Below are 16,869 nucleotides of genomic sequence, written 5' to 3' on the forward strand. Positions count from 1 at the left end.
TTCCATGCCCTGTTGTTCCTGTTAGCTGCTATTACATCGCATATCCAGCAAACCTGTAGACAAAAATATTTAAACCCAAACATGCAATAGTAAAAACAACTAAGGATATTTTTAGTGGGATGCTTCAATCCAACAAAATCTGACTGATCTGTACAATCCTCACATATGGAGGTTCAAATTCTGCTGGGATATTTGGGGAATTTGGAGACTAAGTTCTACAACAAAGGAAGTGAAAGCAAATTAACAATACAACTGTCATCTTCCTTCCATATCTATACAGCCTATTAGCTCAACAAGTTTGTCTTCGACTTTAACCTGCCCAGTCATTCCACCAAAGGGTTGTATGAACTTTGTATGTGTTGGTTCCACCTTGAAGTCAATAGTTCAGCCTGGGTTGGTCTGCTGATCTTTTAGCTAAATTCATGCAGCAAGCTTTATAGTTTATACTTGAAATAGCTGTTGCAGACCTTGTGTATACTTATGATATGTGTCATGTCTTTTTATGGAGTAATTTATATAGTTTATGATAAACCTACTCCCGGGCTTCTCCAATTTCCACTGCAATTGGTAATTAAAAGTGGAATGCCTATGACTTAAATCATTCCTTTCTAGTGTTGAAAGAGCTGGAAAGATCATCCAAACCCAATACTTCGGGTGATGTTTTACCACAATGAGGAAGTGTGACCAGTATCAGCAGTTTTCCTTTGGTTTACTTCCCCTTCATTTAGCCACATTCTACTCAAATTGACCAGATGTTAGGAGAATGAGCAGTATTATCACTGAAGGCATAATTCTTACAGTGCCTTTCAGTGTAGATGCAGGAAGGATATTTATCCTTGTTGAGGTATCTGGAACCAGGATTAGCGATCAGGCAATCAGGAAAACAATGAGAAGAAATTCCTAAACTCGGAGCATAATGAATCTTAGGAATTGTCTATCAACAAAGGCTACATATTGAGTATATTTAAGAAAGATCAATAAATGTTTTCACGTTAGGGAAAATCAACTGATGTGGAGTCAGTACGGGAAAATGGCACTAAGATAAGAAATTACCCTTGATTCCACTGAATAGTGAATCATTCAATACAATCAAGCCTTCAGAGCCTGCCCTGCTTCAATTTCTTAAGCAGCACAGTCTGAATAAACCCACATTATTTCTTATCTTGTGAATTTAAAAAGCAGCTGCAAAGCTAAATTAGAAGAGAAGAGGAAAGAAACTTTTAAGAATCAGAAATTATTTGTATACCTTTATGCTCAAGAGAAAACATCACTTACCGTAAGCACTTTTCCAACTGTATAGTTCTCATCCAAAACAAGAGTACTTCCATACCAGAATGCCAAAGCATATGTTCCATAGATTATTAGGAAGGTTAAACCTATTGCTATATTGCTGCTAATGGACTTTCTGATTCCAAGCTTCTGGCCTTCGGTTAAATTTTTGAGATACCTTTATAATATGATGAACATAATTAGATCCTGAAACAATAACCCACCCATTGCAGTACTTTAATTTTTCTACCTCCTTATATCAATATGCTGTAAACATAAAGACCAGTGAGTCTTATCTCAGTGGTTGGTAAGTTGATGGAGAAGATCCTGAGAGGCAGGATTTATGAACATTTAGAGAGGTATAATATGATTAGGAAAAGTCAGTATGGCTTTGTCAAGGGCAGGTTGTGCCCTTTGAGGAGGTGACTAAACACACTGATGAAGGAAGAGCAGTAGATGTAGTGTATATGGATTTCAGCAAAGCATTTGATAAGGTACCCCATGCAAGGCTTATTGAGAAAGTAAGGAGGCATGGGATCCAAGGGGATATTGCTTTGTGGATCCAGAACCGGCTTGCCCACAGAAGGCAAAGAGTAGTTGTAGACGGGTCATATTCTGCATGGAGGTTGGTCACCAGTGGTGTGCCTCAGGGATCTGTTCTGGGACCCTTACTCTTCGTGATTTTTATAAATGACCTGGATGAGGAAGTGGAGGGATGGATTAGTAAGTTTGCTGATAACACAAAGGTTGGGGGTGTTGTGGATAGTGTGGAGGGCTGTCAGAGGTTACAGCGGGACATTGATAGGATGCAAAACTGGGCTGAGTAGTAGCAGATGGAGTTCAACCCAGATAAGTGTGAAGTGGTTCATTTTGGTAGGTCAGATATGATGACAGAATATAGTATTAATGGTAAGACTCGACAGTGTGGAGGATCAGAGGGATCTTGGGGTCTGAGTCCAGAGGACACTCAAAGCTGCTGCGCAGGTTGACTCTGTGGTTAAGAAGGCACACGGCGTATTGGCCTTCATAAATCATGGAATTGAATTTAGGAGCCAAGAGGTAATGTTGCAGCTATATAGGACCCTGGTCAGACCCCACTTGGAGTATTGTGCTCAGTTCTAGTCGCCTCACTGAAGGAAGGATGTGGAAACCATAGAAAGGGAGCAGAGGGGATTTACAAGGATGTTGCCTGGATTGGGGAGCATGACTTATGAGAATAGGTTGAGTGAACTCGGCCCTTTCTCCTTGGAGTGATGGAGGATGAGAGGTGACCTGATAGAGGTGTATAAGATGATGAGAGGCATTGATCGTGTAGATAGTCAGAGGCTTTTCCCCAGGGCTGAAATGGTTGCCACAAGAGGACACAGGTTTAAGGTGCTGGGGGTAGGTACAGAGGAGATGTCAGGGGTAAGTCTTTTTACTCAGAGAGTGGTGAGTGTGTGGCTGTCGGCAACAGTGGTGGAGGCAGATATGATAGGGTCTTTTAAGAGGCTTTTAGATATGTACATGGAGCTTAGTAAAATAGTGGGCTATGGGTAAGCCTAGAAATTTCTGAGGTAGAGACATGTTCGGCACAACTTTGTGGGCCGAAGGGCCTATATTGCGCTGTAGGTTTTCTATGTTTCTATAAAGCAATTTATTATTAAAAGTTTTCACTTTTGACTCTAAGGTTTGAACAATTAATCATGTACACTGAAAATCCACCACACACTCTATATTGAATGTAAAATACCATTATAGAGTGAACTTAATAACAAATTACAAGATCTAATTGTACAGAAATTATCTTTGTCTTAATTGACATCAATTATAGCAGAACAGAATTTGATTGATACCACATGGAATAATGAGGCCAATTATCACAGCGCATATGTATCAGTTCAGTTTCAGTTCACAGTTCAGTTTCATGTCCCCCATTTATTGGTAAATGCAAAAGCCATTTGTCGTGGAATAAACTACTAAAAAAGTGCATTTGCAGTGAACAATCTGAACATCTTGAAATAGTTAACATATAGGGTGTGGATCATAATTGCAAGGCTACAGATGTGCATGGTTATTTCTGGATGGTGATGGGTGTTATAGGTGAAGAAAGAACAGGCCTTTGGAAAGATTAGGTTTTGTTTATGTGAGGAGACTCTTGTCCATGCCTCAAGAGTATCTGGTACAAGAAACTCAATCAGATCATCTACACAAGTACTGTGTTAACAATTTTATATAAAAATGTTTGTCATTTTCCATGTGGTAAAGAGCCAGCACCAATAAATCCCAGTTTCAATTCACAACTTTATCACTAGCAGACTCCCAATATCAGCATTGGAGAAAATGAGTACAAATTCTAACCTCGTGACTTCTTTGTTTTGTCCTCCAAAAGCTACCACTGTTCTGATAGCTGAAAACGTCTCCTCTGCCACTGCTCCAGCTTTTGCATAGGCATCTTGCTCCTGTTTTGTAAATGACGTCAGTACCTGAATCAATCCAGAAAAAGAACATACGGTAATTGTTATGATTCACATTTATTCCATAGTTTCCATAAATTCCATTTATTCCAAAGAACACAAGAATTGTCATCTGAAAGTCTGAAGCTCACCCATGCAAGGGCTCTTCTCTTTAGAACTACTTAACCAAAAGGAGAAAGGTAAACTTTTTCACCTCAAATAGAGCCAGCAAATACAGTGGATTCAAATTAATTGCGCCATCAGTTAATTGGATTACCATTTATTTGGGACAACTCTTAAAGAACAAAAACTAATGAAGAATATTGTCAAAATTCTCTTAAATTATTTGAAATACTATGCTGCTTCATTGGGACAGGAGGCCATTGCCAAACAGTTTTTAGTATCAGTTGCATGCACTTGTGTTGCTGTTAGACTCTACACTATGCTTAGAGCAAGCAGTTTTTAATTTGCATCAGTTGCGTTTTTTTTGTTCAAAATCCAGTGGCTTGTGTCACTGATAGTTGGCAAGAAGTAAGCAGTAAGACAATTCAGAACCACTTTGCTCACTGCGGTTTCAAGCGTCCAGGCTTGGCGATGCTAGAAATGGCCGGGAGTGAAAAGGAAATGATCTCACTAATTCAACAAGTTAGGAACTATGATGAATTTGAAGGTGTTTACAATCACATTGAATATTACAATGAAAATGAAGATTTGGAGGATGTAGTCTTTGAATGCACTGTATGAATGCAATCTATTATCTGAACTAGGTGACTGCGCTGATTTTGTTCATTTAATCAGAAGAACACAGCACTGTACACTCGATGAATTCCTCCATTGATAACTATTAGGAGCTAATACAGTTTTATAGTGCTGTAGTAGTATTGATAGTGTTCTAATTTGTTCTGTATTTCACTTAAATACTTAATTTATTACTCAGATAAATGGTAGTTTGTCTTTTTCATACCTTTTTTACTATTTCTATGAAATTTTGGCTAATTAGGCAGCCTTTTAATTGGGCCAAAATGTGCTGGTCCCAAAGTGTCTCAATTAACTGTACTAAACACAAAAATAGGGAAATAAGGCAGCATCTGCGAAAAGAGAGAAAGTTAAATGTTTTGTGTCTATGGAGTATGATCTGTTTCTCTTTCCAAAGATGCTGCCTGACATGCTGAGATTCCCCTCCAGTATGTCGGTTTTAGATTTCTAGAATCAGCAGTCATTTCCCCCGCCCCCACCCCACTTCACCCGCCCCAATGAATTTTCACATAGGCAAATCATCCACTTTGGTTTTTTTTAAATCATGCCTCTGATCAAAGGACAGCTGCCTAAAATTGATGTCAAACTCATCCGTTAAGCATGGCTCTAAAATGTGTAATACTTTAAGATAGTCACTTTAAAAAGGCAGGATTTCATTTGTCGAATACAGCACAAAACAAAATACAAAAGAACATCCAATATTTCAGGATCTTGAAGGATATTGGCACAGTAAATGTGGAGAAGATCTCTCCTTTTGTGGAATTATCTAGTACTAGCAATCAATGTTTGGAAATAATGAGTTATCTATTTAAGACACATGAAGTGGAGAAATTTTTACTTCATTGCTCTTTGGAACTCTCTTCCACAAAGGTGGGTGGAGTCTTTGAGTACTTCCAAAGCAGAGGTAAATAGATCCTTGACAGCAAAATTACCAGGAACAGGCAGGAATATGGAGCTGAAGTTGCACTCAGAGTAGCCGTCATCATATTGAGTGCCAAGTGGCCTCCTCCAGCTCCTAGTATGTATATTCCTATGAATGTAATAACTGCTCTCATTCACAATTCTTCCATAATTGCTCATTACTCAAATTACCTGCGTCTCAATATCACCAAGACCAAGGAGATGGTGGTGGACTTTAGGAGATCTAGGCCTCATATGGAGCCAGTGATCATTAATGGAGAATGTGTGGAGCAGGTTAAGACCTACAAGTGTCTGGGAGTGCAGTTAGACGAGAAGCTAGACTGGACTGCCAACACAGATGCCTTGTGCAGGAAGGCACAGAGTCGACTGTACTTCCTTAGAAGGTTGGCGTCATTCAATGTTTGTAGTGAGATGCTGAAGATGTTCTATAGGTCAGTTGTGGAGAGCGCCCTCTTCTTTGTGGTGGCGTGTTGGGGAGGCAGCATTAAGAAGAGGGACGCCTCACGTCTTAATAAGCTGGTAAGGAAGGCGGGCTCTGTTGTGGGCACAGAACTGGAGAGTATGACATCGGTAGCAGAGCGAAGGGCGCTGAGTAGGCTACGGTCAATCATGGAAAACCCTGAACATCCTCTGCATAGCACCATCCAGAGACAGAGAAGCAGTTTCAGCGGCAGGTTGCTATCGATGCAATGCTCCTCAGACAGGATGAAGAGATCATTACTCCCCAATGCCATTCGGCTTTACAATTCAACCGCCAGGGGTAAGATATGTTAAAGTGCCGGGGTTAGGACTGAGCTTAAGTTACCATTCAATGTATTTTAGTAAACTATTTAAGAACTTTTTAAAAGCTGTTTATTAATGCTTTTTGAGAGGGTGATTTTAGATGCATATCATATTTATACTGAGTTAAGTATTGTATGTAATTAGTTTTGCTACAATAAGTGTATGGGACATTGGAAAAAATGTTGAATTTCCCCATGGGGATGAATAAAGTATCTATCTATCTATCTATCTAAATATTAAAATATGATAATAATCATTATTAGCAACATGAAATTGAGACTGAGTATAGAAAACAAAATACATTCACATCAGAAAACAGCAGAGTAAACTGTCATGGCTATCAACGGATAAACACTTGCAGTACAGAAAAGCAAAAGTGCAAAGAAATAGAAATAGAGGTTCCAGTCTGATTACTTATTGATGCACCATCAATAACTCTCCGAGACGTGAGGCGAGATATCGGCTTTTATTGGGTGGAAGAAAGAACAAGCAGCAATTGACCACCATACTACATCCTGGAGACTGAGGCCAGGGCTCAGGCTCCAATCGCCTTTATACAGGGGTCTGTGGGAGGAGCCACAGGAGCAGTCAGCCGGGGGGGGGCGTGTCCAGACAGGTATATGTAGTTCACCACAACTACTTCATCCTGAATGTGAGCGACAACCTTCTTGACCAATTTCACATGTGGGACCTTGCTAAAGTCCATGTAGACAATATCCCACTGTGTTGCCTCCATCAACGTTCTTGGTAACCGCCACAAAAAACTCCATTTAGATTGGTTAGACGCAACCTACCATGCACAAGGAAGTTTTAAATACGTGTGGTAGGGATGCTCCAGTTTCTGCACGAGCCTCCCACGGGGTCTAAGGCAGTGGTTCCCAACCTTTTTTTGGCCATGCCCCACCTAATCACCTCTAAAATCCCGATGCCCCCTGTGGTGATATATAATTCTTATTATTCAAAAAGTGAACTCCTATTCACCTGGAGGAAGCCTAAAAGACCATTAACTTGGTTTAAACAAGCTTCCAAAGAACATGGCATTCATGAAAGAGAAAAATAAAAGAACCAAAGGACTGTTAAAGTTCTGAGGAAGAAATTACAAAGAAATTGTAAAAAAAAAGAACATTAAGTGATATTAAAATAATAATAATAAATAAATAAAACAATACCGATTTGTTTCTACAGCATACAGAGACAGATACACCGTTTAAAAGAGATGACGCAATGTACACACCTTCACACCACCAAGAACCGAAAGCTACTGCAAAAAGCAGCATTGGCGCGACCTCGTACGAGTTTCTTACGCGTTTGGACTTGTTCATTCGTTCCTTCCTACATCAGTCAATTCATTAATTTAATTATGAAAGCCATTTGATGGTTGTAATGATGGTGATACACTATATATACAGTACATATGCAATTACACATGTACATACACACAAGTATTTTTATGTATGCATACTGTATATACACATATGTATTAACTCTCACACACACTCATACTCACACAGACTTACTAGAAAAAATTCACTGTTAATAACTCATTCTCGAATTGCCCCCCTTAAAAATCAAATTACCCCCCTGTGGGGCGTACGCCCCACGTTGGGAACCACTGGTCTAAGGGAAGACCTTGTCAGGCACTGCAGATTTATTCACCCTAATTTGCCTTAAGACAGCAAACCCCACCTCCACTATAATTCAATATACGATCCATGACATCACTGCTGTCTTGTCTTACTTCTATTGACTGTGTCCATCTCCTGATTAAATACGAATGCAAAGAAAAAAATCCATTTAAGATTTCCTGCATCTCTTTAAGCTCCATGCATAGTTGACTACACCAATCTTCAAGAGGACCAATTTTGTCCCTTGCTATCTATTAATGCATCTGTAGAAGCCTTTGGAATTTTCCTTACCCTTGTCTGTGAGAGCAAGCTCATGCTTTATACACATTTTCCCTGTGACTGCATGGGGTTTCCTCTGGGTAGTCTGGTTTCCTGACACATCCACAGACATGGTAGATTAATTAACCACTGTAAATTGCCTCCAATAGAGGTGAGTGGTAAAGTCTGGGGGGGTGGGGGTTGAGGAGTGCGGTGGGTTATTGGGGAAGAAGGAAAATAGGTTGTTAGGCAAAAACAGTGGAAAGTGGAATCGTTCTGGACTGAATGGGCCAAAATAGCCTCTTTCTACACACGTCAAAAGGAATGTCATGCTTGTCGCAATGTGCTACTTTGCAATATATACTTAGACCCAAGCCAAAAACATATTTTTGTTATTTATGAAATAATCTGCAGAAGGGCAAGTCAAGAATGTGTTGCCTATCTAGAAATGCTGAAGATGCTGCAACTTACCTTTTTAAATTACCACAGATAATGAGGTGAAGTCTCTGCAAATAATGAACATGTAGGGAAAAACTGCAAGCAACTCTTTTTTTCTGTTTCATGTAAGAACCAGCCAGTTCTGCTGCAATATTATTCATCTGCAATAATAACACAGTCTCCCCCCCCCCATCACAGGCACTGCCTGATCTGTTGGGCAATCCTAGTATTCATGTCTTGGCTTCCAGTTTCAACAATTGCTCTGGCCTGCTAATCACAGCTTTGACATGACCCTTTGTTATCCCCCATTAACTTGTCTCATGAATAAATAAGCCAGGTGGCTTCTCAAGCACTCACTGAGACCCTCCTTCGGTAGTGGATTTACATGATTTGCTGCCTAGAATGAGGTGTGCTGTAAACACACATTGTAAAACTTATCCATCCATGAAGTTAGGGATATTTCATTATTTTTGTTTATTCAATTCTTGGCTATATTTTTAGCTTTAAGCTATGATGTTCAGCACCAAGAATTAAATTAAATGTGGTTACTTTTGATTCTGAATCTTTCCCAGATGAGGATTTATTGACGAATTAATTGTCTTCTTTACATGTTTCAAGTTCCAGCCAAACACAAGACAAAGATAAACTACCGTAAATCATATAAACTGATTACCGGTAGTCAGGCACATTTAAGGATGACAGGAGGGAATTTTGGTGATGAGTTTTGACCTTTATATTTGTAACCTTGCACACAGAGTATATAGAGTGTGGGAAGAGGCACAGAACAGGAGATCTTAACCTCACTTCCACAGTCATGTATACAAAAGACATGAATACATAAGACCAGATATGTATTGACAACGCCAACAGACAGCTACAACACCAACAGACAGCTTCAAAGCCAAAGCTTTAACAATAAATTGCACCTAAAAATAATCTTTAATATAGAAAGAAAAAAACTCCAAAATACTCAGCAAGGTGGTCAATCAAAATTTGATAGCAGTAAAAGCTTTAAGTGTTTTTTTTGGAGATAAGAAATGTATGGAGTAGTGACACAAGAGAGACTCAAGATGATGTACTGTGTCTAGAGATTTAAAAAAATAAACTTCTAGAGGAACTCAACGTGTCAAACAGCATCTGTGGAGCAGAGGAACAGTTGACATTTTGGGTTGAGACCCTTCATTCAAGAGGTAATGTTGCAGCTATATAGGACCCTGGTCAGACCCCACTTGGAGTACTGTGCTCAGTTCTGGTCGCCTCACTACAGGAAGGATGTGGAAACCATAGAAAGGGTGCAGAAGAGATTTACAAGGATGTTGCCTGGATTGGGGAGCATGCCTTATGAGAATAGGTTGAGTGAACTTGGCCTTTTCTTCTTGGAGTGACGGAGGATGAAAGGTGACCTGATAGAGGTGTATAAGATGATGACAGGCATTGATTGTGTGGATAGTCAGAGGATTTTCCCAGGGCTGAAATTGCTAGCACGAGAGGGCACAATTTTAAGGTGCTTGGAAGTAGGTACAGAGGAGATGTCAGAGGTAATTTTTTATTACGGAGAGAGTGGAGTGTGAGTGCATGGAATGGGCTGCCAGCAGCAGTGGTGGAGGTGGAAATAATAGGATCTTTTAAGAGACTCCTGGACAGGTACATGGAGCTCAGAAAAATAGAGGGCTATGGGTAACCCTAGGTAATTTCTAAGGTAAGGACATGTTCGGCACAGCTTTGTGGGCTGAAGGGTCTGTATTGTGCTGTAGGTTTTCTATGTTTCTATGACTCATACACAAGTTTAGTATTGTGGCAGCAAGTTTTGGGAAGAGAATTCCAGAACATCGAGGATTGGCAATTCAAAGAATTCATCACCAATGATGGAGTGATTAAAAATGGAACTGACAAACAGCCCAAGACCAGAAGAGTACAGGTATTTTAAACGGTAACCAGAAGTAGTTTGCAGAATTGCCCAGTAGTGAAGAAAAAAAAGGGTTTGAAAACAAACTGAGAGTTTATCTGTACGTCAATCTGGGTCTGTAAATGCAGATGAATGGGTGAAGTTAGGACATGGGTCATACAGTTTTAGGTGATTTTATGGAGGGACTGGAAGTGGAGGGAGTGAGAAATTTCAAATTCCTGAGTGTCAATATCTCTGAGGAACTAAGTTGGTAGTAACATATTGATGCAGCTATGAAGAAGCCAAGATAGAGGTTATACTTCATCACGAGTTTCAGATTTGGTTTGTCGCATAAACATTCAAATCTGTGCAGATGTACGCGGCGAGCATTCTGACAGTCACTGGGGTGCGGGGAGGTGGCTGCTGCTGCACAGGGATTGCAGTAAATCGCAGAAAGTTGTAAACTTAGTCAGCTCCATCATGGGTACTCGCCTCCATAGTATCCAGGAGCAGTGCCTCCAGAAGGTAACGTCAATCATTAAGGACCCCCAGCACCCAGGACATGCCCTCTTCTCATTGTTACCATCAGGAATGAGGTACAGGAGCCTGAAAGCACTCACTCAGCAAATCAGGAACAGCTTCTTTCCCTCTGCCATCTAATTTCTAAATCAAAATTAAACCCATGAACAGTACCCCAATACTTTTTTTAAATTTCTGTTTTTACACTATTTATTTTAACATACATAATATTTTTTCTATATTTATCATGTATTGGTGATAGTAAATATGATTCTAATTCTGAGAATTGATGGAAGCTAACTGGAGGACAGCAGAATAATTGTAATGATATGTATGAGGGTTTCAGTTGCAGATGAAGCATGCTCACTTTTGGTTTCCACTTGCAGACAATCTATTCCACTCCCTGTACAGCCCATAACACAGGTTTCTAGTATGTGACACTGCATATCAGAGTTTTACCTTATGTTCACTTCAGATTCAATGTCCTCACCCCCCACCATCACCATCACCAAGAATGCCTTCTTCCCTACAGGGTGTACAATATGCATACACTATCACTCTCGTTTCCACAGCTGGCTAGCAGTTTGCGAAAAGGGGAGCTGAATGTGCCGGTACACAGCCTCTCCAACAGCAAGCCTCATGTCGTGCCTCCTCACTGGTGACACACGGAAACTGAACTCCTTTTAGAATCGGGCTGAACTACAGAGGACGGGGAGGAGGTCTGGCCCCTGCACACACTACATGCATTCCCACCGGTGTCTGGACATGCCCTGCTGCTCGTGAACCAGATCCCCAGCTATGAGCAAACAGCCCCACTGCCTTGTGGGCAGCCTTGAGAGAGATGAAGGGTACAGGAATAAACCCAGACACAATCCAGTGTGGAGCCCCTAAGGCGGCTGGACGCCATTGAACATCCTTCCAGCAGCTCCTGCAGCCAAGCTGGTGCCAAACATATTGCTTCAAGAGCTTTCCTTTCGACTACAACAGTGAGGCCAAGAGGGAATCTTGATGACTGGGCATCTCAGATATTATTTATCTATCTATTTTTACCATAGGCATACTTATATTTATGCAATTATTTAACAATTGAGTATGAAATAGGTGCTGCTTTTTTCTCCCTTATTTAACAAAATGTTGAGGGCTTGCCAAAAACAAAGACATTCTGACCAGAAAAAGGCTACAATTGAATTCTGCCTGCATCTGCAGATCTCTCTTGCTTGTAAATTGAATTCTGTATATGTTTCCTTCATTCTTTGGTGGACAGTTGGCCTTAATGAAACAATGTTGAATCATGTGCAATTAGAAGCAATTTTGCAGGAATTATTATTCTTGAACCTTCCATGTAGAATCCAGACACTACGTTTTTACACAGGATGCGCACAATAGGTCCAAGAATGGTATCATGTTCTATATCAGACTTGCTGAATTGCTGTGTGCATAACGTATATAGCAAGGCACTGTCTACTTCCATTTGGTAATGTACAAACTAAATTACTTGTCTGGAAGCCAGAATTCCAAATTCCTAGGTGACATGAGTTTCAATCCACAATGGCAAGAGGAGAATATTCATTAAATCTAAAATTAAAGTTAGTCTCAATAATGGCAAATATGAAATTACCAGATTGCTATATAAAAAAAACACTGCAGATGCTGTGGTCAAATCAACACGTACAAACAAGCTGGATGAACTCAGCAGATCGGGCAGCATCCGTTGAAACGAGCAGTCAATGTTTCGGCCTGAAATGTTGACTGCTCGTTTCAACGGATGCTGCCCGACCTGCTGAGTTCCTCCGGCTTGTTTGTACATTTATAAAAAAAACCTGTTTTGCTAATGTTCTTCAAGCATCATCCTTCCTGGCTGAACCAAAACATCGACTGTACTCTTTCTCATAGATGTTGCCCGGCCTGCTGAGTTCCTCCAGCATTTTGTGTGTGATCCTTCCTACCTAATGTGATTCCACACTTACAAATGCATTTGATTTTCAATTGCTCCATGGTTCAGCAACAATTAGAGATGGACAGTCAACGTGGCCATTACCAGTGATGTCCACATTACATGCCTCTATAACTGCTTTAGATGTCGAGGAAAGGCCACAAAGTACCTGCCAGCTGGACTTGCAACCATTGGTAAGGAAACAGTGGGCAGGTGCACAGAGAGTGCTGTACACTCAGGCAACAGCAACTGCATTTTCAAAGGTTGCTCCATTACATTTACACTTTAACACTCAGCAATTCCCCTCACTTCCTCCTGTTTCAATGTCCACAATGGACAATCTAAAACTGTAAAGGCTGGAGCTGAATTGTTGACTTATGGGCAGTACCTGGTAACAAGTTTCCACACACCAGCTGCCTAACAGGATGAATAAGAAAGTTGGCGGGGGGGGGGGGGGGGGGGTGGAAGAGAGTACAAGCTGGCAGGTTCCGGGAGGTGAAGCCAGGTGAGGGGGCAATTGGGTAGGTGGGGGAAGTGATGGGGAGGGAGAATGACATGAGAAGCTGGGAGCTCTTGTTACAGAAGATTCCATTACTCTGAAACTTGTTCATCAACCAGTCCCCTGGTCAGGAGAGAGATGCACGAGAAACTGGATGTCATTCATCGCTGCAATAGATGTCATGCATCAAGAAGATGGCTTCTTCTCCATCGTGGACTCTCTTGTGCTCGCTCTCTCTCTCTCTCTCTCTCTCTCTCTCTCTCTCTCTCTCTCGTTCTCAAAAATCGATTTCCGGGATATTGTATATAATTTGCAGGCGTCAGGGAGCCGCTATCAATATACGGGAGACTCCCAGAACTTCCAGGAGAGGTGGGATGTCTGATACGTGAGGTGTTGGAAAATCAAGGAAGAGAAACTGCGATAGATATTAAGGGACACAAGGAAATGTCGATGCTGTAATCTGGAGTAAAATTACCACTGAAGGACGGTGAGCGTTTCAGGTTGTGACTATGCAAATGACTGATAGCGATAGGTGGAAAAATGCAATGCTGTATAAATCATTAAAACTGATTACATTCAGCAGATTCTAAATAGGAAGAATGTATTATATGTAAAATAACAAAATAAACATACTAACCTTGGACCAGATTACTGCACAGATTCCCAGAACTGGGCTCACGGCCAAAATCACCAGTGCCAGTTTCCATCCTTTAATAAAGCCAATCACAAAGCCAGCAATGAAGGTCGTCAGTGTTTGTATGAGAATACCTATTTTATCACCAATTCCATCACTTATTTTTGAAATATCACTGGAAGGCAAACAGAATACAATAAAAAATCATTATCTCCAGTCTACAATGACTCATCATCTACTGTTCAACTCCTAAGCTTATCCCTGACTTGTGCCATGACTTGGGTCCCTTCTAGATCATCACTAAAGGCTTTTCACTCAAGTAGATGATGGCACGTTCTCCAGTTTCAGAAAATTATTTAATATTTAATCAGCTTCACCCACAATTTTTTCACAAAGAATTTGCAAATATTTTTTGTTAGGTGCAATAAAGACCATTCCTAAATGTCTTGAAACATCAAGATCTACTTGACTACATGACATTATTAGTTTACATGAACAGGCCTGGAAGAGTTGGAGATTGATATTCTATCCCACACTGTCATTTTCCTCTCTTATCTGGTTACACTGGTATAACTTGAAATGACATCTTCATTTAAAAATAATAGCCCCTAAAGAATTATCCTCAGAATCTGCTAATTATTTCAGCATCAATTAGCACTATTCCAATTTGAAGTGCAAACGTTTGAACAAAAATGGAATTGAAAAGCTACACAGGCACACCCAGTCACACAGCCAATGTCTTGTGCATCAAAACATAGACATAATCCACCCCACCTAAACTACATGTGATCGCTTGGATGAAGCAAACACCCCAGGGAGAAACAACAAATCATTTGGAAATTAAAAACAATTGTTGAAATTCTTTCTCAACCTCACTACGTGACTAAGACTGGAGAAAGTGTCTACCTGATGCGCAATGCAAGAGAATTCAATGGAAACAGTAACTTGGTTCCGGGGCCCATTATTTTATTGAAAGTGGATCACTGCCAGCATTGGACCTAGATCCAGTACATAACATCAAACAGTGTCCTCTAATTGGTCTTAACTAAATAAGTTGTATAAACAAAACTATTTTCCTATGTTCAGGACATGGTCATGCATTGCAAGACAGATAATTAATGCCCATCGCCAGATTAAGCTAAGAAAATTATGGTGAGCCTCCGGCCTTGAACTGTTGGTATTGTAGACTTCATACAAAGGAGTGGGTCTGTCAGCACAAACACAAATTGTACTAAATTAATACAGTGAACCAAACAAAGCAGCAAAAATTGCAAGCTTGAGGAAATCTGCAGATGCTGGAAATTCAAACAACAACACACACAAAATGCTGGTGGAACACAGCAGGCCAGGCAGCATCTATAAGGAGAAGCGCTGTCAACGTTTCGGGCATTTGAGGATTTCAAACTGACTTCTAAGAAAACAGAATAGTAGCTTGTTTAATTAAACTGAACTTCAGAGGGGAAATTTCTAGATTTGTAAATGAAATTGAATGGTGTCAACTTAATATGCCTTCATTTGCATCTATATTTGATATGTCCATTACATTTGGCTACATGAGTAATAACAAGAAAATTTTCAGTTAGATAATCATTCAGATTGAAGTTCTATATTAATGATAAAAGTTATGGTAATTTACTAACACTGACCTGAAGGGATCAAGTTTAAGATTTGTACTCTGTAATGTTCATTAATAAATTAAAGAGGGTTGCAGATGTTGTTGCCTTATTCAAGAAAGGGAGTAGAGATAGCTCAGGAAATCATAGACCAGTGAGTCTTACTTCAGTGGTTGGTAAGTTGATGGAAAAGATCCTGAGAGGCAGGTTTTATTAACATTTGGAGAGGCATAATATGATTAGGAATAGTCAGCGTGGCTTTGTCAAAGGCAGGTCGTGCTTTCCAAGCCTGACTGAATTTTTTGAGGACACGTTGATGAAGGTAAAGCAGTAGATGTAGAGTATATGGATTTCAGCAAGACATTTGATAAGGTATCCCATGCCAGGCTTATTGAGGAAGTACGGAGGTATGGGATCCAAGGGGACCTTGCTTTGTGGATCCAGAACTGGTTTACCCACATAAAGCAAAGAGTGATTGTGGATGGGTCATATTTTACATGGAGGTTGGTGACCAGTGGTGTCCCTCAAAGATCTGTTCTGGGACCCCTTCTCTTAGTGAATTTTATAAATGACCTGGATGAGGAAGTGGAGGGATGGATTAGTAAGTTTGCTGATGACACAAAGGTTGGGGATGTTGTGGATAGTGTGGAGGGCTGTCAGATTTTACATTTCATACGGTGGGTATTAGAATATTAACTGTGTGGAATATATTACAGACTGATTTGCCAGCAAAGTGGATTTAGGCCTTCATCTGACACATGCTACTTAATACAGAGCAACAAAATGTATGCATGTGGATAGGTTTAATGCCAAAGCAATGAGTGTAGCACATAAGGTTATGTGTTTAAGGCAATGGAGCAAACCAAAGACCGGAGCATTATTTCATATTTCCATACAATATACCTCAAAAGGAGACCATTTGGCCCATCATTTCTATACTGGCTTGCCATGTAATCCTTTTATCCCAACAATTTACCCTGTAACCTCATCAGCTAACATTCGTATCAATTGCCCCAGATTCCAGCACTCACCTACACACTAGGGGCAATTTACAGTGGCCAGTTAACAGATCAACCTGCATGCTATAGTGTATGAACCAATGAAGACTCTCCAGACTGTTACATATAAAAATATTGTCAATTTGAGTATAATTAAAAATAAAATGCTAACCTGGATTGGTATATAAATACATAGAGAATAATTTGCGTAAAACTTGGTCAATTATAAATGACATTGGATTCCTGCAGCTTTATATATAACGATATTCATGACCAAGCTCAGAATATAATGTCAGGGAAGAA

The 16,869-nt window shown here is 40.2% G+C and overlaps 1 protein-coding gene across 2 annotated transcripts in view; it reads right to left on the minus strand.

Moving 5' to 3' along the window:
- abcb4 (ATP-binding cassette, sub-family B (MDR/TAP), member 4) overlaps positions 1 to 16,869 on the minus strand; it is a 114,255-nt gene that overhangs the window by 65,082 nt on the left and 32,304 nt on the right. For both annotated transcript variants that reach the window (XM_073054547.1, XM_073054546.1), the window contains 3 exons: positions 13,959 to 14,130; positions 3,610 to 3,734; positions 1,276 to 1,447 (listed from right to left, as the gene is read on the minus strand). In XM_073054547.1, the coding sequence (XP_072910648.1) occupies positions 1,276 to 1,447; positions 3,610 to 3,734; positions 13,959 to 14,130 (469 nt within the window). The remainder of the gene's footprint in view (positions 1 to 1,275; positions 1,448 to 3,609; positions 3,735 to 13,958; positions 14,131 to 16,869) is intronic.

Source organism: Hemitrygon akajei, chromosome 8 (assembly GCF_048418815.1).
Source record: "Hemitrygon akajei chromosome 8, sHemAka1.3, whole genome shotgun sequence".
NCBI lineage: Eukaryota > Metazoa > Chordata > Chondrichthyes > Myliobatiformes > Dasyatidae > Hemitrygon > Hemitrygon akajei.